Genomic DNA, 24,895 nt, shown 5'->3' on the forward strand with positions numbered 1-24,895 from the left:
CCTTTTCCCACCATCTAGGTCACCAATGTAGCTCTCCTAGTGGATGCAGAGGCATAAACGCTGTACAAGAAAAATGTTGCTGGTGGTTTTTAATCACCATATCATGTAGATTTAGCACTGCACTGGTGTTAGCAGCAGCAGGTCATTTTTCAGAAAGGTTCTTGTGTAAACAGAGCCTCTCTCACACACTTTTGCTTGTAAGAATTTGGAAAGGGAACACTGCCCAGTGGTTTGTAGCCTCTGGGTCAGCATATGAGACACTCTAATTTACAGGGTGGGCCTTTACCCTTCCCAGGATTGTCAAATGAACAACTTTAAATCAGAGGGTTAGCTGTTCGAAATGAAAGAAAGAGACACAGGACATTGTCTTCCTGAGTGCTGCTTGTTTATGCAGAGCCTCAGAGCTGTGAGTACCTCATTGTTTACTTACAGCAGAATAAACAATACTTAATCCATTGATTATGTGAGGAGGGCTCCTTTTGGGAGAGTACCTTTTGGTTATGTAAAATCTTAAATCCTGCATCTTTGTCTGATAATTATGGTAAGAACTGCTCTACCCTTTGGGCAATAAATAGAGCCCTTTGTTATGCTAACAATTGGCTTGAGGTAGTGCAGCTCCTTCATGGAATTAACCTCCCTGGGTAGCCTCTCATCCCATTGAACTCCCTGGAAGCCACACCCTAATTAGCAACATTAGTTGGATAGAGCAACATTGTCTCACTGTCTTGCAGTGACCATTATCAGTGGGAGGTGGCACAACAGTGCTGTTTTTATCCTCTTCCTCCCCCGCTTCGATTATTTAAAGAAGCCAGTGATTTCTCTGCAGGGCTCCAGCTATTTTGGTGAGTTTGTATCCGAGCGTTGATATAATTAGCTGAACCGAGAAACGCTACACAGCCAACAGGGAAAAGGAGAAATCTCACACAGAGGTTTACTTCTCTGGAATCTTTTGTGGCTCCCTGTTGCTGTCAGACATGGAAAAATGCCTGTAAATGTCACCTGACGGACAACTCACGACTGCATCAGCAGCACCAGCAAAACTCAAGAAGTATGAGACATGAGGATTTCCTGAGGAGAAACCTCTAGAGCGTGTGAGGTTTCTCTTCTTTCCTTTGGCAAGCACAATGGAACAGGCTTAACGTAAAGTGTGAGATTATTTTTTTTTTAAAGTGTGTACACCAAAAATCTCTTCACCTGATTGTACTCTAACCAAAGGTTACCCTTTATTCCCCTCCCCGTTGTCTTCAGTTCTATCTGTACCCATAGTTGAAAGGGCTTTTAATTTTTTCCTCCTTCACAGCTTCAGGGGGACACAATGACCTTTTTCCCTACCGCGAACGCTCTTTTCTCTCTTCAGAACAGAGACGAGGGAGGGGCTAATCATTCTGCAGGCCAGCTTTTAACACCTATCAAAAGCCTTCTAGATACATTTTAAAATAAATATATATTTGTATTTAATGACAGCAGCTGCGAGAAGAGCTCTTGTGGCTTCAGATGTGTTGGCCTGCATCTTAACGAGTCTTCAGAGAGCGTTTCTGTTTTGTTAAAAACTAACTTAACTGAGCTAACTTGATTGAAAAATGCGCTCTTTTGGGCCATTCAAGACAGTTCCTTTAAATGCAGGATCATAAACTCTGAACTTTTTTACAGGACCCCAGCAAACTGATAAAATAGAAATTCCATGATGTCATATTGTTCCCCATGGGTTATCAGCAGGCTTGTGAACTTTAGATCCATTGTAAAGACATTTACCACTTGAGCTAATGGAGTAACTGGTAACTGTAGAAGGCTCTTAGATGAAATCTTACAAACTTCTGCTGACAATGTCAGAGCAGTGATTTAAAAAAAAAAAAGATTATTTTTATTACGCTTATAACTCAACCAAATTTGGATAGATTTTCAGAAAGGTAGTGAAGGCACCCTTGGGCAACACACCTCATGCCAAATTTCAAATGCCATGGAAGTGCTAGAGCAGGGGTTCTCAAACTGGGGGTCGGGACCCCTCAGGGGGTCATGTAGTTATTACATGGGAAGTTCGAGCTGTCAGCCTCCACCCCAAACCCCGCTTTGCCTCCAGCGTTTATAATGGTGTTAAATATATAAACAAGTTTTTAATTTATAAGCCGGGGGGGGGTCGCACTCATAGGCTTGCTATGTGAAAGGGGTCACCTGTGCAAAAGTTTGAGAACCACTGTGCTAGAGCTTCTCAACAAAACATTTGTGAGCACTTACTAACATTCTGAAAATGAAGTTTGGGAAGATGTCAGTTTTTCCTTATCAGCTGATCCATTTTTCTAAAACTTTTCACAAAAAGTTCAGCTGCAGGCAGACACCAGGCAAGGGAAAATTTCAGACCAAACAATGAAAGTTTTGTAAAGTTATAAGCAACTGAAAATTGGGTCTTAATACTTTCCATTATAGGCAAATCTAACTCTAGGTGGTGTTCCCAGCACTGTCTAAGCAGAATAATTACTTAAACTTTTGTATTCAAACCATGGAATCCTGGTGGTATGACATCACATAGGAGGAAGAAATCAGTTCCTGTATCCCAGAGATGGGCTCCTGCTTGCAGTTCAGGTCAGGCTGGGTTTGTTACACTTCCTGGCAACATCTGTTGTAGGTGGCAGGATGCTGCACAGAGACGCAGTATTAGGCCTCAATCCTGCAAAAGCTTATAGGAGTGCTTAACTTTAAGCATGTGAGTAGTCCCATTGAAGTCAAGCCACGGTGAAACAGCCTTTGTGCTTGTTTTCAAAATTATACTTGATAAAGTCATGAAACTTTTTTTAAAAGTATCTAGACTATTTCACATTTACAGCAGTATATTTTTGCCCTTTGTTATGATGGTTCCTTTAATCAGCAACCAAGAAAGAAACTAGCCAGGAGACTGAATTGTAGGATTTTCTTAAAGTGCACTGAAATGATTGTAAACAACAAAAAAAGACTTGTTTAAGATCACAAATCATTTATATTTATCTAGGGTATATCTGTAGACTTTAAAATGACAAAATAAATGCATTTGAAAACAAAATACTGATGAAAAGAATTTACGTATTTGCCAAGACCCAAAGTTCTGTGTTTGTCTGCTTACATGATGACACTGCCACCTGAAGTAGCATGCAATACCAAAGACGCATGCTCTGTGTAACACTATAAAGTTTCATACCTGTTTTCTAGTACCTGTGCAAGCATAAATCAGGTCCAAGCCTTTTCAGCACATTGTAAATCTGAAAATCACTTTCATAACACTGTGCTGAATAATCCTGAGCCTGACATACACAAGGACATACACTGTTGCTAAGTGCTGGAGGACAGGTATGAAATATTCCAGCATAGATGCACCCACAGACTCCTTCCTTCTGGTTTTAGCAAGTTAAGAACCCTGCCATTCCACCCTTGTAATTATAGTCATTTTAAATTGCATTAGTGAGAATAGTTTACCCAACCTAATCCTAACTCCTAGAACTGGAAGGGACCTTGAAAGGTCATTGAGTTGAGTCCAGCCCCGTGCCTTCCACTAGGCAGGACCAAGTACTGATTTTTGCCCCAGATTCCTAAGTGGCCCCCTCAAGGATTGAACTCACAACCTAGGGTTTAGCAGGCCAATACTCAAACCACTGAGCTATCGCTCCCCCCAGACTGCTACTAGACAGGGTGGAGCTAAAGGCTTTAAGCCAAAGGGGTCCGTTGCATGCCATTGTCAGTTCAATTCATTGACATCCTGTTCTGTCACAAGAGCTGCTTGCTTGGAGAGTTTAAACAATGTCCTGCTGATAGAAACAACGAACCAGATTCTGATGTCCTTTACACCAGTTTAAATCCAGAGTAATGCCAATGAGCTGATTTGAGTCACCCATGTGATTGAGATCAGAGGCTGGCTTCATACTGGTAAGTCCTGTAAGCAAACAATAAACTGTGGCAGAAAGTAATTCCTAATGATCTCAAGGAAACAAAAAACCCCAAACAAACAAAAACAAAAAAACAACAGAAACCCATGCAGCCAAGCTGGAGAATGCATCTGTTCACTGACTAAATAAAATAAAACTGAGTAATAAAACAAGGTGAGGTTTATTAGAGCATCTGTCCTGGTGCTGATTTGTCAGAACAGACTAGGATTTTAGCTACAGTGCACTCTAGTGTTTTTATTTAAAAAAGAACGAGGAAATTCTACAGAGCACTTGAGTCCTGCTCAGACATAGAGGCTGCACGGTCACATCAAAAATCTCAATGTGCTGTGAGCCTGGGAATCTGAAGCTGCTGGATAGGATATCAGATAGTGAGGGGATGCAGAGAGGACATCCCTTATGCGAAGCTGTGTAGGATGTCACAGGGTGTTGAATATCTAGCTTGGTTATGAGAATAGAAACAGGATGACGTCCTGCGTGTACTACAGAAAGGAGCTTAGTGTGGGGGGAAGGGGTTGAGGCTGGTATAGCAGGTCGTTAGTGTTCTAGTCCATCCCATCTCCCAGGGTTTGTTGCATTAAAAAGACTACTTGGTGCTAGTGACAGCATCAGCAGGGGAGCAGCTGAACAGGTACTGAGCATGGTTTAGCTGCAAGTACAGGCAAGGGCAAGCCATGTTCAGTACAGGTTCAGCTGCACCCAGTGCTGACACCTGTTGTCATCAACAGAGAGCTGTTCTAGTGTAGACCAGCTCGTGGAGAGAGATCTGCTTCCTCCTTAAGTAATGTAGTGAGAGAGAACATTTATTGGGGCCCTTTTCTGTAGCAAATACCCTTTGTTAATTTCTGCAAAAGCTTTTTAAATTATGCAACTACTGGGTATTTGAAAGGAACATTGTGATACACAAAGCACTGGATTTTCAAAGGAGAGTGCAAGAGGTAAAATTGCATTTGTGTGCCCATAGGCACGTCTATACATTTACCCATCTGTGTGTTGTGCAAATGAAGATTTTTGTGGCCATTTGGTGCTGAATCCTATATATTTGGTACATTTGTAGTAGTTCTTTTTAAAAAAAAAAACTGATCAAAATTGTTTCTGGTCAGATGTAGCTCTAGCTCTGAGATTCTGTCAAGCAGCTTTCTTGATGCTTATCTTTTAGTGTTAGTTGGGATTGGTCCTGCTTTGAGCAGGGGGTTGGACTAGATGACCTCCTGAGGTCCCTTCCAACCCTGATATTCTGTGATTCTAGGGCCAAAGTTATAAACTTAATTATAAGAAAATGAGCATTTTTTGTTGTACAAATAACTATGGGCCATATTCTGTCTCCCCTTATTCATGCTAAGTAGTACCTTACTCCATAAATAATTCCATTGAAATCAGTGAGGCCACTTGCAGACTGAGGCACATCTCTACCCAAGTAGAGATGTCAGAATCTGTCTTGACGTTACAAAATTCAGTCATTTGCTAGAAAACAGAATTCATTAAGATGCTGCCAGAAATGTGAAGTCCTTCCCCCCCTTATTTTTTAAAAGGCTGGGGACTAACCGAGTAATCTGTTCAAAAAGTAATTTGTGATTTTATCTGGTAATGGTCAACTTCACCTGAGTTACTTTGAGTATGGGAATCATGATATATTAATGCTGAAACTGACTCTGCAGCATACCAGCAAGTTCTAAAATACTGTCTTTGGAACGTCACCCTGGTTTATATCAGAGCTGCACACGCTTCTACACATTGGTCCAGACTGCAAGAGTAATGTGCAGCGCTTGGAATGTACATAGCATTGTGCCCTTGCTAAGCATCATCCTATAAATAGAATGTCTGATGAAATGGTTCCAGCCTTACTGCATCCAAGGTCGGGGGTGGGATGGGGGGTGGGTTTTTTTGTTTTGTTTTTATCGGGGGAGGGAGGGAGAAGGAGGTTGAAGGGGAAGGAGAAGAAGTAAAAGCAAAAGAGAACAGGCCATGGAGAGTGAGGGAAAAGTTAAAATAAAAGCCCCACCTTTGTTGACTTAACTAGAGCTGCTTGCATTAGAGGCCTAATCTGCTATGTCAGAAACCTCTCATGCTATACAAGGGACGTCTCTCTTCAGCGTTGTGCTCTGTGCAGATTTTCCATGGTGTAGTATTGTAATGAACAGCTTTTGTACTAACTCTTAATAAGCAAATTTTTCAGGCTCTTGCTCTGTGTTCACACCGCACTGAGTCTGGGTTAAAAAAAAATGGAGTTGTCTTGTTGGAAGGGTAGAGAATGGGAGAAGGCATGTATTAGACATCTGTGACTGTAGCTGAGTGGGAGACAGCCGTGGTCAGAGAGCTGCCACTGTTCCATCACTCTGTCTACCAGCAACTGGAAGAGATTAGAGCAGCTGTTTGACATCATTTCTCAGGGCTGTGGGTAGGAAGGCAGAGGAGGGAAGGGGGTTGTCCAGAAAGGAGTTGAATGTCTGGAACTGGGTGGGGCTAAAAAAGAGCATAAACCAATTCATTCTTCTTCTGCCCCATCTCTCCCTAGAAGAGGAGGCAAGAGATTAAAATGTGAACAATGAAATCCTTTCAAGAAGGAATGTCTGTCACTTGATAAGAACTTTACAAACAAAATGTGAAAATTTTAAATTAAAAAAAAAAAAGTTGGGGGGGATTATTACAGCCTTCTCCACAGTTGAAATGATCAGTGTTAGAACTGTGATTCCCCTGCACTCCTTTTCCCACCTTTGCATTTGAAGTAAGAAATTAGATGAGAAGGCGTAATCATTCTCTCTCCTATCACATCCACACACAATATCTTCCGTAATCTCCCTAACTTGTTCCATTATCCTTGTAAAATGCCAGCACAGTATTTTGCATTGGGCCTTAAAAAAGATGGCATTAATCCTAAAGATGGTGTGAACTAGAAAACAGAGCAATGCCATATGAATTCAAACTTAAGAATACTGACACATTGGGAATTCAAGTGAGAGGAGCTGGGTGATTTATTTAGTGTAGCTTTGTGTTAAGGATTCTGTCATAGACTGTTTTTTATAACTAGTTTGTTTTAATTTAAGTGACAGTCACTTAAAATATTGGCTAGAAAAGGGCAAAACTGGTATGGAAAAATGTCATGCATTTTTTAAATCTGCTTTAAATGGAGACTGGAAATTAACATAGCTTTTGTTTGCTTCCATACTTGCAGAACAGCTTTGTTTTGATCCACACAGCTTTTTAGTCATCTTCTGCTATAGATCCAGAAGCTTAAGCTTCTGGAACATTTCAACGTTGCTTTAATCTAGGTCTTACATAAAGCAGAGGCTAGTATTTGTTTTAATTTCTCAATAACAGAATGGTAGAGGTATAATAATTTAGAATTTGAAAGACATTGACTACTGAAATTGAAAATTGTAAGAGTTCAAATTAGACATCTGCTATTTGCCTGTACTGTCCTTTACTTAAAAATTACAGTAAACTACACATAAAGGTGATTCTGCATCTTGTTTTAGAGAGCCATTCCATTTTTTTGTTGCTAAAAAGTTATTTACATTGCTGACAAATTAGAATTAGCCCAGAGAATAAGATAATGACTAGGCCCTGCTTATGTAAACCTATCTTGCATATGTACTTTAGTCATAAGTGCTACACATCTTGGCTTGCCTCATGAGCAAGCTACCCAGAGTTGACTACTTCTCAAAAGGACATTAAAGTGTTTTTATATGTTAATTATTGTTTCCACACCAGCGTTCTCCTTTAAATGATACATTTTCTTCCTCACGTTTGTAAATTTAGGGCTTGTTTGCGTTAAGATAATTTGCACCAGTGTGACTACTCTTGCAAACCCCTACTATAATAATGTAGATGTGCTGCATTGGCACAAAGATGGGGATTAAGCTCCAAGTCAACCCCAATTTACATTGGTGTTTCACATCTACATTAGGGGTTGGCACCTGTAACTTCTGGAGCCTGTTTCTCCCCTCTCTAGCATTTTACACTAATGTAAAGTAAGTATAAAATGCTACCAGATGAGAATGTTAGTGTTTTACACCCACTTTGAGTACATCTGAATGACAGCACAGGGTGCAAGGTGATTGAAAATGGGGCCCATTATGAAACAGTCACAGATTCACTGCAACTATTCTTTTTTCTTGTTCGCTTAGTTGCCTCTAGTTGGAGAAAGCTATTCGGCTGCAGAGATAAAGTTCACTTTGCATTCATATTTATAGAAAACTACAGCACGTTAGGAAATTCTAAAACAATTCCAGCCTACATCAAGTACAGCTAGAAACCTGTTTTGCAAATACAACGTCTTTACCTCCTTTAGATGTTCAGGTGTCACACCACTAAAATCCTTCATGGACTTCTATCTGTGTTTTAGGTAATCGTCCCATCCTTATTTGACTTGGCAATTGGCATGGGGCATACTTGTTAGATTGTAATGGGTTTCTTATTCATTGTGACATTTGCCATGTGTTTCAAATGCTTTATTTGACATGTCAGACTTTTCATACTCTTTCCAAAGCCATTAAGCACAGATTTAAAAAAAGTTAAGCATTCTCCTAAAATATTTTCTTTACTACTTAGAAATATGGTTTCCAGATAGAAAAATTGCATTTGTATGTGTTTTTTCACTTAAAAGATGAAAGATAATGTTGTCCATAAAGCAAGAAGATAAAGGCCTGGCTTCCTAAATTAAACAAATGAAATAAGTATAAAAAAAAATTTACAGTGTGGTGTATTGTCAAACTTGACAACTTATTTTAAAATGGAATAATCTGAAGATATTTAGTATGTTATTGACCCATTCAGCAGTATAATATGAAACTTCCCTTATCAGTTACAGATATTGCTATACTTTATATTGTATGTCTTTGTCATAGAATTGGCATTCATTTGTACAGCTGTAGTGCCATTGCATTGAAAGCTAAATTAATTGTACACAAAGAGCTCAGAGATCCTTGGCAGTTAATGAAAAAACTGTCACGCACAATGTTGGGCAAAATGGCTATACATTGAATCTGTAATTAAGACTGACAACCCCAAGTGAGGTTTGCAAATCCTGGGAGACCTTAAGAGCCTACAGCTCTATCTGCATCGCTCTGCATCAGGAATGGGTTTACAATGACCTTCATTGTCCTTGGAGAGCATTTTAGAAACAAGGTGCCAAGAGTTAGCTCTGGAGGCATTAGGAGTGGCCTGTTGGAGTTAAGTGTCTCTGGCTGATAGAGGCTGTTCCAAAAGTTTCTGGGTGATGGCTTTTCATGCCGGTTTTATTTCAGCTTTCTAAGTTGAAGCCATGTCAACAGGTGTTGAGTGTGAGACAGAATTTTTATTCACTACACTCTGCGATTTAAATCCTGAGATCCTTCCTCTCTGACTCACTGCCTGAACCTTTGTTTCTGTCTGTGAGATGGAGGAGTCTGAACCACAAGAGAATCTGTGTGTTGCATCAGAGGGAGGAGAGCAGGGCATGCCTTTGTCTCCACTGTATTTATTGACTGTCTCATACAGCTCCAATAGTGCTTTAAGATGTTCAGTCAAGGGACAGTGATTTATACATCCTAGGACCCAGCATAGCAATGGCAATATTGCCTGCCAACTAGAGCTGGTCATGAAATTTTTGTCAAAACATTTAATGAACAAAAAGGGTTTTCCAACCAAATAAAAAATCATGTTACCTTTTTCTTTCCTCTTTCTCTCCCCATCCAGCAGGGTGGAAGAAGGAAGGGAACAAGAAAATTCAGTTGTGAAAATCCAAAATTTTTTCTACTCTTTTTTTCTTTTTAATATTTAATGGAAAACATTTGCCATTTTTCAACCAGGTCTCTTGCCAACCTGAGGCAAGACTAGCAAATCCTTAAGACTGTATGTGGTGTAAGAGCACAGACAGCTATCAGGACTCTGCTCAAAGAAAAACTCCTGAGTATTGTTTCTGACAAGACCTCTAAAACCTACAGGGCTGCTCGAGGGGGTAAGTGGGGCAATTTGCCCCCGGTCTCGCAGGGACTCCCACGAGAATATAGTATTGCAACTTTTTTTTATGGAAGAGGCCCCCGAAATTGCTTTGCCCCAGGCCCCCTGAATCCTCTGGGCGGCCCTGAAAACCTAACAAGAACAGAATAAAGGCAGCCGGTATAGATCACACACACAGTGGGCATAAGATGGTAGGACTGCGGTGCATCATTGAGGTGTCAGCCTGAACTGGCTGTTGTTAGCACTCTCTCCAGAACTCTGTGTTCTGTCCAGATGCTGTGGGTACTGTAAGAAGCACTGCTGCTCCATTAGCTGTGCTGTCTTTCAGATGATACGTTAAATGGAGAGAAGACCCTTTTATTCCTATTTAGTTTGTTCAGATGGTAAGAATTTATGGCACCATTTGAAAATACTAAAAGGGAACTCTATGCTCTCTGTTTCCTGCCTCTCAGTAAAACAGATTTTAATGCAAAGAGCTGTGTCAGAGCTATTGCAGAGTGCATAATAGCTGCCGTGTTTGCCTCCAGGCACATCTCTTACCTGTATTTAACTCATCCCTTTATAAAATGTGCTTTAGGATATATTGCATCTGAAAGGTTAGAGTATATAGAAAACAAAATTTACTTCTATCAAGCGTGTGTGTTTGTGGCTTTGATCTATGATTGGAGACTATTGGCATTACCACAGTACAAATAAATAATAAGAAGACACGGCAGAATGAACTTTCTGAGCAGACTAACATTAATTTCAAAGTAGCTAGGTTGTATTGCAAGCCATGGAACCATATGTAATAATACATACAATACTTTAAAGTTTATTTCTCTGTTCCGGCACCATGGAAAGTTACCGATGACACTTCTGCTTTCATGTTTGATATTTCATCCTTTCTAAGAGTTTATGCCTCTATGTTTATACAAGTTCTTTTGGTAATTATTTAACCCTTGATGCCGTCCTTCCCATGTGGTCTCACACATGGGATTTGTTCTGGTGTTTTGTTTTGTTTTTTAAAAAAAGGACAAAGCTTTACATCATAGAATAACAGGTATCATAGATCTAGTAACAGAACAGCTGCAAATTATGATATTAAGAACTCTAACACATAGGTATTTCTCTAGCATGACCAAAGGTTGTCATCACATTTATCAGAGCCCTTGAAGTAAACAATTGCTTTGTAAATGTGCATGATTCCATATTTAATTGAATGCAGACAGTATGCTGGCAGTAATTATTAAGGTAATATGCAAGTGAACTGACAGTGGAGATAAAGCAGATTAAAACTCAAGAGCATAATAATCATGTCCTATCCTTCTACACAGCATGATAACAAAAGCAGTGTTACATATACTTCACACTCGTTTCTTTCAGCACTTGGGGAATATGAGGTCAGCTACTTTGTGTGTGACTTGGTTATCTCTTTATTTTCAGAGAAGAATTAAAAAAAAAAAAAGTTCCATGAAAGTTTGCAAAGTGATAAAAAGAGCACCAGTGGCAGTGAGTTAGGGGTCAGGACAGAAGGGGACTATTTCAGGACTTTGTCAGAGAAGCTCTTTCCAATTGCAGGATGTTTTCTTACCTTGAAGACAGTTACTGTGCTTTCAGTAAAACTGCCATGCATTTAGGTAAGGCTTAGCAAAAATCAGGTTAGAAGACCAGCTAGTGATTTTTTTTTTAAAACACCTTTTTTATTAATGGGATTCTGCAGTATTAGTAATGGCAGATGTCAAAAAAATTCTTCTTATGCGCAGTTTAAGGGACAAACGACTTGAACACTGTTTGTTTTGTGGGTAAGTCTCTTATTGCAGAAAACCTGACTCTGGAGCACAGCATAGCAGGAATGCAAGAATAGGGTTTAATGTACAAATATTACTAATAAAATTTCCACTGGCAGGGTTTAAATTACTGTTATTCATTGGCATTTGCTTCTGTGAAACTGACATCTTAATGCAAAGTTGACAGTATAGCGGCAGGGTACTGCTGATAGAAGTGATCTGTCTTTGTTTGAATTCAGTGTGAATGTTTTGCTTACCACACCTCTACCCCGATATAACGCTGTCCTTGGGAGCCAAAAAATCTTACCGCATTATAGGTGAAACCGTGTTATATCAAACTTGCTTTGATCCGCTGGAGTGCGCAGCCCCACCTGCCCAGAGCGCTGCTTTACTGCGTTATATCCAAATTTGTGTTATATCGGGTCGCTTTATATCGGGGTAGAGGTGTATTTACACTGTTGAGATTTGAATTCTTCTTTATGGTATAAATCTAGGATACCATATATTTAATCAAGTTGTTTACACTTGATCTTAGCATGCTGTCTAAATGTTGCTGCATTCTGAAAACTGAATTTTAAATGTGACATTTATAGTGCAAGTCAGTGTTGTGCAAATATTGCTGCTGTTTGGTGTGGGCATGGTATCAAAATGTGTTCACTCCTGCGTCAGTCTTTGGGATACATTGACTATGAGAGGTATGTGTATGATATGAGACTTTTGAATCTGCTTCAGATGCTTTTTTTCAAAGAGGTTATACTCTAATGCAGGGATCAGCAACCTTTGGCACGCAGCCCACTAGGGTAAGCCCCCTGGCGGGCCGGGCCGGTTTGTTTACCTGCCACATCTGCTGGTTCAGCCAATCGCGGCTCCCACTGGCCGCGGTTCGCCGCTCCAGGCCAATGGGGGCTGTGGGAAGCGGCATGGGCCGAGGGATGTGCTGGCCGCCCTTCTGGCAGCCCCCATTGGCCTGGAGCAGCGAACTGCAGCCAGTGGGAGCCACCATTGGCCAAACCTGTGGACACGACAAGTAAACAAACTGGCCTGGCCCTGGCGGTCCGCATGCCAAAGATTGCCGATCCCTGCTCTAATATAAAAGAAAGTTTGAGGTAGTGGTGTAACTTTAGGAAAACCAATAAAAGTATGACAGTGTGGAGTATAAAACAGTTTCTGCTATTTCATACATAGAGGTTTGTCGATAAGGTCAATAGAAATTCTGTAGTACAGTGAACAATAATTAAAAAGGCTATTAGTATATGATTTTTGGTGCTTGCTGAATTGAGTTTGACTTCTCATCCCTTCCTTCCCCACAACTACAATTTTAAGATGTTTACAGCACTTGAGTCCCAGAATTTGTACTTAAACTAAACAACATAAAGCTATCAAAGTAGATTGTTTGAGACAATGGGAACAGTGTCAGCATGCTGTGGTCCCAGTCTCTCTTAACTGTCCGTTAACATGTGACATTCAGGTTACATGTGCTGCATTCTTCGAACTTCCCGTGAACTTACTGTACTAGCCAGAAGCCGGTAGAAAGTGATTGTGATTAAAAACTGTCCTGTTTTGTTTTGCTAAGCATTTTATGGGCCACAACTTTATTTACTGTTACCAAGTTGTTAGCATGACAGAAAAGATACCATGTCCAGTGTAAAGAGATGACCATTCTCCTTACACTTAAAATCACTCTGTGACTTTTTACTATGTTCCTTTTTTTCCAGGTGTGACACTTGTTGTATTACCTTTCGCACCCATCGGGGTTTGCTGCGTCATAATGCAGTTATTCACAAGCAGCTTCCAAGAGACCCATTGGGAAAGCCTTTCATTCAGAACAATCCTTCAATTCCAGCAGGCTTCCATGATTTGGGATTCACAGACTTCTCCTGTAGGAAATTCCCCCGCATTTCTCAGGTATTATACATCCCTAGCTCTGAAAATTGCAGCCATGCTTATCTGTTGAATTAATTGAAGGATTTTGTACTGGGTAATGCAGAGACTAGCTGTAGAATGTTTGGTGGAAAGCTATAGAACATATTCAACCATTTTAGATTCCATAATTTTCCTCTCAATGTTAGATCTCAAGCAGCATCTTGGAGGATGCCTTTTAGGTTAGTTTGTTAAAGGTTTTTTATAAATTTTTTTTAAAGGAAAACTTCTTGAGCTGTTAAAAATTAATCTCTGCTCCTCCTCCCAGTTCCCCCCCAAAAATTAGTTTTGTTCCACATTTAAAATACCTATAAAAGACACATGGTAGAGTCAGGAATACGTGATAGGCTTTGCTCTGCTCTTTATATGCACATTTTGGTGTGGTATAGAGGTTTTGTCAGTTTGTGAAATTTATATTACTTGTGCGTGGCGACGCCTTGGGTGAGGTTAGACAGTTCCCCCAAATGTGTGCCTAGAAAAGCTTTACACTACTCCCATACCTGCATGAATTCCGAACGTACTACAGAATTTACAGAAAAAGCATTTTGTAAATATTTTTGAGTTGTAAAATTTTGCACTGGAAATCTTGTTTATAGCCTTCTACTTGCAAAGCCCACCTGCCTTAATTACCATGTGTCCAAATGTAGACGGCTCACAAGGAGAAGAAAATTAAAATTAATATATTTACAGTCCCTCTCAAAAAAAGACCTCAAATAGAATTTTGTATACTGAAAGGTCCTGACTTAAAAGTCCAATACTTCAGGACCATCCAGGTTCAGTGAGTGCCCCATTAGGAAGCTGGTAATCTCTCCTTCCCATCTGGATTAATCTCTGTTTTCTAGCTCTGGCGGGTTGCAAGATATTAGGCCAGGGGTGGGCGAACTACTTGCCGCATCTGGCTTGCGAGCCATTTTAAGCCAGCCCGCAAGCTGCACCACGCGGCTTGGCCCCTTTCTGGTCAGGGCCGCACCATGTGGCTCGGCCCTGAGGCCGCAGGGTCGGGTCCACACTACGTGGCTCCCGGAAGCAGTGGCATGTCCCTTCTCCAGATCCTACACACTCCAATGGGAGCTGCAGGAGCGGTGCCTGCAGATGGGGCAGCATGCCGAGCTTCCTGGCCACACCTCCACCTAGGAGCTGGAGAAGGGACATGCTGCTGCTTCCGGGAGCCGCTCGAGATAAACACTGCTCGGAGCCTGCACCCCCTGAGCCTCTCCCTGTGCCCCAACCCCCTGCCCCAGCCCTGATCCCCCTCCCACCCTCCAAACACCTCAATCCCAACATGGAGCACGCACCTTCCTGTACCCCAAAGCTCTCATCCCCACCCCAGAGACCACACCCCCTCCTTCACCCCAACCCCAATTTTGTGAGCATTCATGGCCCGCCATACAATTCTGTTCCCCGATGTGGCCCTCAGGCCAAAAAGTTTGCCTATCCCTGTAGTAGACCAAAATTCTATCACTGGTGCAGGACTGTGTATAACTATCCCAATCTGCATCTCAGATTGGTATGGGTTTTATGAAGGAATTCCACATTCAGGAAAGAAGGTAACATTTTTTGGCAGGTTGATTTATTTTATTATTTTTATTACTAAATTGTTCAGGAGTTTGAAAAGTTAGATTTAGTCCTGGAAGAGCTGGATTAGTAGGCAGAAAGCAGATGATGTAGTCATAGGTTCATATTAATGCAGTTTATCACATAATTATCACCACTACATGTATAAGATATTTTATACACACACACACATATATGATTTTAGGTATGCAAAAATGTAATATAAGCATTCTCCAGGATTCTGCATAGGATTTACCTTTCTTTAAAGGGTGAGGAATTGTTGGGCATAAACATATGTTGTCTTTTTAGAAGCATTATTTTGCTATCCCTGCCTGTCTGAGTTGCAGACCCTGGAGGATACCAGAAAAAAACAAAAATGTAGATTCTGTAAACATAGTGCTAGCACTCTGTCTGTTTGCAAATGGTGTCCTGGAATGAGCCTGGCATGTATAAAACAATGGTGGACAAACTTTGCCACACATGGGCAGTACTAGCAACATTGAGAGTAGCCTGAGGGCTACGTTTAATTCACATATACCTTAATAAAAGTATGCATGAATTTAAATATGTGCCCCTATGAGGTGTTTTACAATAAATTTACATAAACTTCATTTGCTGTAAACCTCTCTCCTCTTGCTTGTCCCCCTTCCCCCTTTTAAATTTCTCTCTTTTGTTAATAAAATTACTTGTTAACGTCTGGTGGATATTATTTGATTGTTTATATAAAGGGATATTTTGAAGGAAAAAAATCTTCATGTTCTGAAAAAGGTTAGTTTACACTGGAAAAGAAAGTTTGCCATAAAATTTGCAATCTCTTGAGAGGGGGAGAAGTGAAATTTGTTTTCTTTTTCTGCATAAGGCTTGTTTGATATTTAGGCATTATAATTCAAATACTAGGTCAGTTACATTATTTTGTGGCTATCTTGTAGGTCTGGTGTGAAACGAATCTGCGAAGATGCATCAGTGAATTTCATCGGTTTATTTGCGAGACGTGTAACAAGGCATTCCCCATGCATTCGGCACTCAAACTGCACACAGAAACCCATATGGTTGATCAGGGAAAAGAAAAGCACAAACCGCAGGTAAAGATCCCAGCTGGTGAGAACCCAGACCAGAAAGTCTACATGGCGTCCTTGGGCCTACAGCACACCAAAGACATCAAGCCTGTCAAACAGGAGGAGGTTATGCAAGATGAAGTCCAAGAAATGCAGCTTAGAACACTGAAGAGTAACCTACCTCAGGAACCTGGCAGCACTAGCCTGCTGAACATGTCTGCTCTGGAAGCTGCTTCCATGGGAGGTTCTTTTTCGGTCCTTCCGCCTACAAAAGAGAACATGAAGCTTCTGTCGCTGCAGCCTTTCCAGAAGGGCTTTATCATTCAGCCCGACAGCAGTATTGTGGTCAAACCCATCTCCAACGAGTCTGCCATCGAACTGGCCGACATTCAGCAGATCTTGAAGATGGCTTCTTCAGCTCCTCCTCAGATAAGTCTTCCGCCACTTTCTAAGGCACCTGCTGTCCCTGTGCAGTCTATTTTCAAGCATATGCCTCCACTAAAGCCAAAGCCCTTGGTGGCTCCTCGAACAGTTGTAGCAACCTCTACGCCACCTCCACTGATCAGTGCACAGCAAGCCTCGCCTGGGTGCATCAGTCCAAGCCTTCCCCCGCCTCCACTGAGGCTGATCAAAAACTCTGTGGAGTCCGCTTCCAGGGCTCACCTTACGCTGTCCAAATCAGGAAACAAATCCAGTCCTTCTTCACAGTTATTCCCTCAGCCCAAGACAGAGCCACTGAGTCAGCATGAAATGAAAACCCAGCTGGAACAAGATAGTATCATAGAAGCCCTGTTGCCTTTGAGTATGGAAGCCAAGATCAAGCAAGAGGTCACAGAAGGGGACCTCAAGGCCATCATTGCAGGGGCCGCAAACAAGAAAGCACCAGCAATGAGGAAAGTCTTGTACCCGTGTCGCTTCTGCGACCAGGTGTTCGCCTTCTCTGGTGTCTTGAGGGCTCACATTCGCTCTCACTTGGGCATCTCCCCTTACCAGTGCAACATCTGTGAATACATTGCAGCTGACAAGGCAGCACTGATTCGGCACCTGCGGACGCACAGTGGAGAGAGGCCGTACATCTGTAAAATTTGCCACTACCCTTTCACAGTGAAAGCCAACTGTGAGAGGCACCTGCGCAAAAAGCACCTCAAAGTGACCAGGAAGGACATAGAAAAGAACATTGAGTATGTCACCAGCAATGCAGCAGAGATGGTGGATGCTTTCTGCTCCCCTGACACAGTGTGCAAATTCTGCGGTGAGGACCTCAAGCATTATCGCGCCCTGCGCATCCACATGAGGACTCACAGCAGCTGCCAGAAGAAGAAGCCATTTGAGTGCAAAGAGTGCGGCACTGCCTTCTCAGCCAAGCGAAACTGCATTCACCATATCCTCAAGCAACACTTACATGTGCAAGAGAGAGAGATAGAGAACTACATCCTGCCAGTGGACTGCAGTCCTCAGGAGAACCAGGCAGACCCTCCACTACTGGAGGACAGCACTTACATGGACCGCAAGTCCATCACATCTTTCCTGGAATCACAGAATGGCTTTTTGCGGGGGGCACCTTCTCATGTTCCAATCAAACTTGAACCTGCAAATAATTTCCCGATGGACTTTGACGAGCCCTTAGACTTCTCGCAAAAGAACAAAAACTTAAGCACGGTGCAAGTGAAGCAGGAGAACCTGTTTGGCACCTCTTCCTTGTCTCACTATGACTGTTCCATGGAGCCCATAGACCTGTCAATTCCCAAAGCCCTCAAGAAGGATAAAGATGATGTCCAGAGTGAAGCCAAGAAACAAGACCAAGTTTCTGGGAACAGCGACAAGCTCTATAACTGTCAGCAGTCCCCTCTGGCCTTCAGTACCAACAGGAGCGTGGAGAAAAATGGAGCCCTCAAACATTCCCAGCCACTGAAGGGTCCCTTGCATTTGACTGTCCCAATCATTTCCCCAGCTCTTCTTGGCAACCCTGGCTTGCTGCGGCCCTTGAGGCCTAAGCCACCACCTCTTTTGCCAAAGCCTCCGGTAACTAAAGAGCTGCCACCTCTGGCTTCCATTGCCCAGATCATTTCATCTGTGTCTTCTGCTCCTGCTTTGCTGAAAACAGAGGTAACAGACTCCAGTCCCAAGGCAGCCAGCAGCTCCGCTGGTTCTGATAAATCAGGGAACTCCAAACCAAAAGCGACAATCACAATGGCTATCCCGAAAGATTCCAGCCTTCCCAGTGACCTTACTCAGAAGGCATACGATCCAAATGTTCCAGAGAAGTCTCCTGTTGCTGATGCTGGATTGGCTAAGAAAAGAGGTAGGAAGAAAGGAACGAAAAACAAGCCTAAAGCGAGCAGTGGTGTGGACCTAGAGTCAAGCGGAGAGTTCGCTAGCATAGAGAAGATGCTAGCTACCACAGACACTAATAAATTTAGTCCATTTCTGCAGTCCACTGATGATTTCAAAGAGGAAGCTGACAGAAACGGAACAAGTGAAGACGAGAGAGAAACTGCCGACGATAAGCTGCTGAGAGGAAAGAGGAATGCTTACTCAAACTGCCTGCAAAAAATCACCTGTCCTTATTGTCCCCGAGTCTTTCCTTGGGCGAGTTCCCTGCAGCGCCACATGCTCACTCACACAGGTAAGAGAGCCTCATGCTGTAATGGTTAGGTTGTAGTCACTGAGCTTATTTTCCCAGAAAGAGACTCTCCGACTTCTTGGGAGACTCAGCGCACCATGTTAGCTGGAGGGACGGGAGGGAAGGGTGTCATTCATTCATTCATCTCCCCCTGTTTATAGTCTGAATAATTTTGCTCTTTGATTTGTGACTTCTCAACCATTCCCGTTATTTTGGGGTATGAAAACACAACACTGTACTGTGGTGTTTGTCAATAATATTGTAGCTCGCCTAACTTCTGTACCCATGGATATCTAGAGGTAAATTCTGCTCTCCTACATGTAGTTCAGATCTGGCACAAATCAGGTTATGTCTACACTATGAGCTAGGGGTGTGATTCTGCGTACGCATACTCGCATTAGCTCAAGTATAAATAGCAGTATATTCGTGGTAGTAGCAGCAGAGGAACAGCTGAGCCACGTACATACCCAGGCAGTTTGTACGCGGCATGGCTGTTGTGTCTCTGCTGCTGCTATTTATACTCATATTAGCTCAATGAGAGTTAGTGCAAGTATGTGTACACAAGCCAGGGAATCACACCCCAAGTTCACTGTGTAGTTGTAGCCTCAGTTGACATCAGTGGAGTTCTTCTGTTATACTTAGGAAGAGAATTTTCCCTCTAGTTTTCAGTTATTCTAACTTTATTCTGAAGATGAGCTTATGTATTGAATAGTTCTTTGTTGATTATTTGTTTGGCTGCCTTTCTTCATTAGCAGCTTGTCAGCTTTAGTAAATATATAAGGAAATTTAAAACTGAGAGGAAATAAATGTAAAACTCTATAGCAGAACAAGATCATAGGAACTGCCATCTTGGATCAAAGAAGTGGTCCCTCTAGTTTAGTATTGGTTGCTCATGGTGGTCAGTACCCCGTGCTTCAGAGGAAGGTGCAAGAAACATCATAATGAACAGCTGCATAATAACCTGCACCATAGGGGATGTTTCTTCCTAACCCCAGACATTTAGGAGGCTGGCTTATGCCCTGAAGCAAGAAGACTTACTGTATATTCCTTGGAACTTTTTCTTGATATCGTATTGCTGCGTAAATAACATTAAACTTTTATATTGCAAGGGCATTATGAGGAGACTGCTCTGTTTGTTTTTCACTTTAAAACAAATAAATAATGCTGTAGTGAATGCTGCATTGCTTTTTACTCTCCCTTGTCAACTAGCATTGCAGCAGAGCCACGGGTAGCCTCTCATCCTGTGTACAGAGAGAAGCAAAGCTGCAGTCTTGGACCCCTAGTGTCTCTTTCATTTTATTTAAAGAGGAGAAGTAGCAGTTTACGCTCTTAGCATTTGCTTTTGTGTTGAGGAATATCAAATCCTGACATCAAGAAGAATAAGAGTAATGGGCATTTGTAAGCAATGCTCTCTCCTGTGGGAATTCTGTATATTAACCAAGTAGTGTTGATTCACAAAGGAGTTTACTGCTTGTACAGACTGTAGGGAAGTTTAACCTTCATTTTGAAAAGAATGCAAAATATAATAACTGACTGTGTCTCTAATGAAGAGAGAAAACTGAAGAGCTGGAAAAAGTTAGTTAAGCAATTTAAAGGGACTCTGACCCATAGAGCAATCCCTGTTACAGTCCACGTTGGGTGACATGAACATATAACTTGCAGAACACCTGTACAACAGTAAAGCTATTATTTTCCTGCCTTGCACAGAACAAATTGCTTTGTCTCGCTAAATACACAGCTTGTTTTCAGTGATAAGGGGCGTTTGAGGTCTCTCTTAATCATCTTCTAAATCACCACCCTCCAAAGAGGAAATGCATCCTTAGCAGAAAAGCAGCATCCGGTGTGTGAGGCAGAACACTGTGTGTCTTCACTTGGGGTCTGCTCTGCTTACAGCTGACAATGACTAGCCACCAAAGTATCTGCCCTGGTCAGACACTTAGTGTATACCGAGGAAACCACAATAAGCCATGATGTGTGCTGGTGGAACTTACCTTAACTCCAAGCTGGGAATGAGCTCCATTAGTTCATATAGCAGCTTTGCTTGTCTATACTAGCGACTTGCACCAGTACAGCTAAGTTGGTGGCTGGCCACTGAGAGTGTTAAGTGGTGCAGATCCCCAGCATAGGCAAAGAACATAAGAATGGCCAAACTAGGTCAGACCAATGGTCCATCTAGCCCAGTATCCTTCTTGCTGAGCAGCCACTCTGCTGATGGCATCACTTACAGTGATTGTTGCAATCAATTCAGATTCATCCTGGTACACTCTGGCCTTGTCTACACTGAGTATTTTAGCCATCACTGTAGTGATACTGGTGTAGCTGTGCTGGTACACACCCCTAGTGTTGATGTGGTTTGCTGATATAAACTATGACTTGCACTAGTGCAGTTTAGCCTGGGTAACACTAGCATGCTAACCCTATACTCAGGGTTTTGCACCAGTGCAACAAAATTGACAGCTGAAAACTCTAGTGTGGACAAGGCCTCGGAGATTACACGGAATGACCAAGGAGGAGTGAGATATGAAGGCCTATAAAGTACTGGTCAGGAAGGCAGGCGTGAATAACAAAAACAAGCTGTAAATATTTTGAAACATTAATGGGACCTCTCTGTCATAGGTGTGACCACATAGAAGAAATTGTTGGGAGCCAGGTGTAGTAGATACAATATTGATGGGTACCAGAGAGATAAGTGTGATGGTAAAAGCTGTGCAATGGGAATTCTTGAGCGGGACAGCTTCAGGTTAGTAGAAGGTTTGGGAAAAGATAGTTTCCCGAAGCCCCTCTTGCAGATTAGAACTCCGGAATGTGTTGGGTAGCTCTGGTTAAACTTGAGAGCAAATCTATTTAGCCTTCTTGTCATGAAAACTATGAATATTTTATTCAGTTTGCTGTGCATTCCCTGACTTGGGACAGTGATGGAGGAGACACTTAAAGGTTTTGGCCTCAACAGATCTGAAGGAGTTAGGGGGAAATCTTGGCACTGTATGCTCACTTGCCAGGCCTACAGTCCTGGCTTTTGCCACTCACCACGTCCTCTTCCTCACATCCTCCTGTATTTCTGTAATAAGCTGTTGTGAAACAAATAATAGAGATTGATTTAGTAGGGGAAGTGGTGAATAACCTCTCCCCCTCTGTTATTTATCTGTGTTGTTCCCAGGCTCAAATGTTTAAATTATCCAGTTAGCTTAGCAAATGGGTATCCTAATGAGGAAAAGCTCCACCATTTCAAGCATTAAATTGGGGTTCACGTGCCAACATTAAGCAAGTGTGTTATACAAATGTGAAAAAGTTAAAATATATGTTTCTTGTGCTTGTTAATACTGGGGGTATTTCTTCCAAGGAGGGTCAGAATATGTTTTTCATTTTTAAAATGTGGTTCCCTCCCTCCTCCATTTAAAAAAAAAAAATAACTTCTTGACACCCCATCCTATGTATGCTGGCCCCTTCCTCTTTCATACTGCCAGAGCACCATCACCTCATCTTCATTGCTGGTGCCTTGACCCGTCATTAAGTTCCCCATCTGTCATCTTCTCCCACATTTTTTGCTCCATCCCTCGCACTACCAAATCCCATATAGCTTCCTTCCACTTCCTCATCTCCGCTTCCATACTTCTCTGTGACTCCAAGAACTTTTCTCTGAAAGTATTTGATCTGTAAATGAAATACTGTTGGTTTGTATTGCGATGCACAGCTTGCAGTTGGTCATCAGTGGGTCAGGTATACTCTGATGTGGAAGAGCACAGAAGTGGTACCTGTACACATGTACCACTGTGTGTGAGTATACCTGAACCCTTGTCCTTTTAATATCTTTCTTTCTTCATTCTTCTTTGCTTGGCTGTATTTGATTTTCCTCGAGTCGTCCTCTCCCTTCACTTTATTTTTCCCACCCTCTTCCCTCTGCTTTTCTCCCCGTCTTCCTCCTCTGTGTTCCAATAGTAAAGTGAAAGAAACAAGAGGGTGCCTCAGAGATGATTAATTTCACTTTGTTCCTTGTATGTGGGGCAGTGCATGGTTTAAAAAAAAATCTGGTATATTTGGACCCCTGAGTCTACAGCAGGTTAACCATATATATTTTAAATCAGTGGTGTGCTCATTAAAAACCTTCCTGAGTGATTCTTTAAAGGGTGCTGTCAGGTCAAATTTGGCCCAAGGCTTAGGTTTTTAAAAATGAGTGTTTGACATTTACGTTTTAACACTGAGATGTTGCTAAGACTTACCGGTAGAAGCATTTTTTTTTTAATTTTTTTTTTAAAGAAATAAACTTTGACTTGCAAACCTTGCCAGGTAACCACTAGACTTTGAAATGAAATCAACTATAAATAAAATGAGACTGACAAGTCTGTTTTTATTGTCCACACTGAGAAATACATAAATAAAGCACAAATAAAGAAAACAAACTAGATTTTAAAAATTCTTTGTTTTTTAATAACTTAATTTTGAATTGGCATCTTCACTGTTGCACTTTGTCATAGTAATTATGTTTTCCCCCCTTATGGTGACAGTGGAAAAAATAAATAAATTTTGAAAATACCATGAGTTGATTCTGTGTAAGAAAAGTTAAGAAATTATCTTACGTTATGCTGTAATTGTTTCGTAATCCTTTCAATAGATGCTATTGAAGATTTCCAAAAAATTGCCTGACCCAGACAGTAGTTCTTTTGCATTGCTTTCTGAGTTCGACAATGAGTCATCTTGCATCTAATGTGTAAGCTTCAGGCCAAGCAATGATGTCTTTATGGAAAAAGTAAATAATTAAAACTTAAAAGCTCAGTCCTAATCAGTTTAACTAAAAAAAAAGTTAATGTACCTACTTGCATGGGGTATCCTATCACGAGAACAAATTGTTATTTAAAGCCAGGGAAAAAGCCTTCAGGCCAAAACATTGTCTCTTCATGTAATTTGCTACCTGACTTAAAATAAAATGTGTGGGTTTGGACAAACTTCTGAGAAGTGTGCCACATCCTGAGTCTATTTGAAATAGCACTTTTGAGTTCATTGGGGAAAAAATCCTCATTACTATTAAAGGGATTACCCAGGGTTTCCTGCATTTTCTTATGCAAAACTTGTTTAAAAAAAAAAAAAAGAGGCAGAGAGAGAATGGTCCAGCTTTTAAGTTCTTATTTTGAGGAGTCCAAAGTATGTGGCCCTTCTGAGGCCTAACTGTCTTTCTTTAATCTATTAGTTTAAGTTGATGATAGTAAAATACATGGGGTGGGGAGGGGAGTACATTTTGCATAACAGGCAGGTTTTGTAGGTAGGACTTGAGACCTCCGTCTAATGTGTGTGTTTGTGCGAAGGTCAGAAGAACAAAAGGTGTAGGTTGTAACTGCTGTAAATATATTAGACTGTTTTATACAAAGATGGTTGTGTGAAAGCTTTCCGTGTTAGAAATGGCCAGGAGATTCTGATCTGAGAAGCTGGTTCTGAGTTATAAATAATTAATTCCAAACTAACCCTTCTACTGCATACACACAGAGAAACATGGAAAAGCACAGAGCTAACATGCAGCAAACTGCGAAAGGGCCTTCCCCTTGAAGTTCTGTTTTATATTTGGATTATGGAAAGAAGCCAAGTACAAGTGGAGACAAAGATGGTATAAATATTTCAAGTCTTAATTTTACAGCCAACATAATTAGCTGGCCAACTAAGAAGTGAGCAGCTTATCTGCCTATAGACAGTGGTACCATGTCACTTGCAGAACGCTGAATTTACACGGAGAAAATCAAGGAAGGGAAAGAAGCAGAACTCATCTGAGGGAGCCATGTGACTTACCACAGTCCAGTTGTGAGATACAGGGCTGTTTAAGTGACACATGATTCCCTAATACAGATTCAGATGCTAATTAGCACAGAACCCAACTCATGGAAGATTAAAGTGAGGGAAGTGACCATGTTGTCTGCGTTTTATGAAGGAGATGAGGCTACCCTTTGGTTTCTTACAGTAGCTGATTTCCTTTTATATACACCCCTCGTCCCCACCTCTTCCTTCTTCAGAGAGGTATCTTTTAGGCCTATTTTTCTGATTCCATTGCATGGCATTTGTTTTTGCTTTGGCTTTTTAAAAGTTTTCTAAACCCAGTCCTATTTTGCTGTTCTAGCTTTTAATGTTTACTCCTTTGGTTATTCTTAT

The 24,895-nt window shown here is 41.5% G+C and overlaps 1 protein-coding gene across 1 annotated transcript in view; it reads left to right on the forward strand.

The window, feature by feature from the left end:
• RREB1 (ras responsive element binding protein 1) overlaps positions 1 to 24,895 on the forward strand; it is a 147,519-nt gene that overhangs the window by 107,428 nt on the left and 15,196 nt on the right. Inside the window, 2 exon segments of the mRNA XM_039524397.1 lie at positions 13,330 to 13,519; positions 16,018 to 18,769. Coding sequence (XP_039380331.1) covers positions 13,330 to 13,519; positions 16,018 to 18,769 — 2,942 coding nt within the window.

The sequence above is a fragment of the Mauremys reevesii genome, linkage group 2 (genome assembly GCF_016161935.1).
Source record: "Mauremys reevesii isolate NIE-2019 linkage group 2, ASM1616193v1, whole genome shotgun sequence".
Classification (NCBI taxonomy): Eukaryota; Metazoa; Chordata; order Testudines; family Geoemydidae; genus Mauremys; species Mauremys reevesii.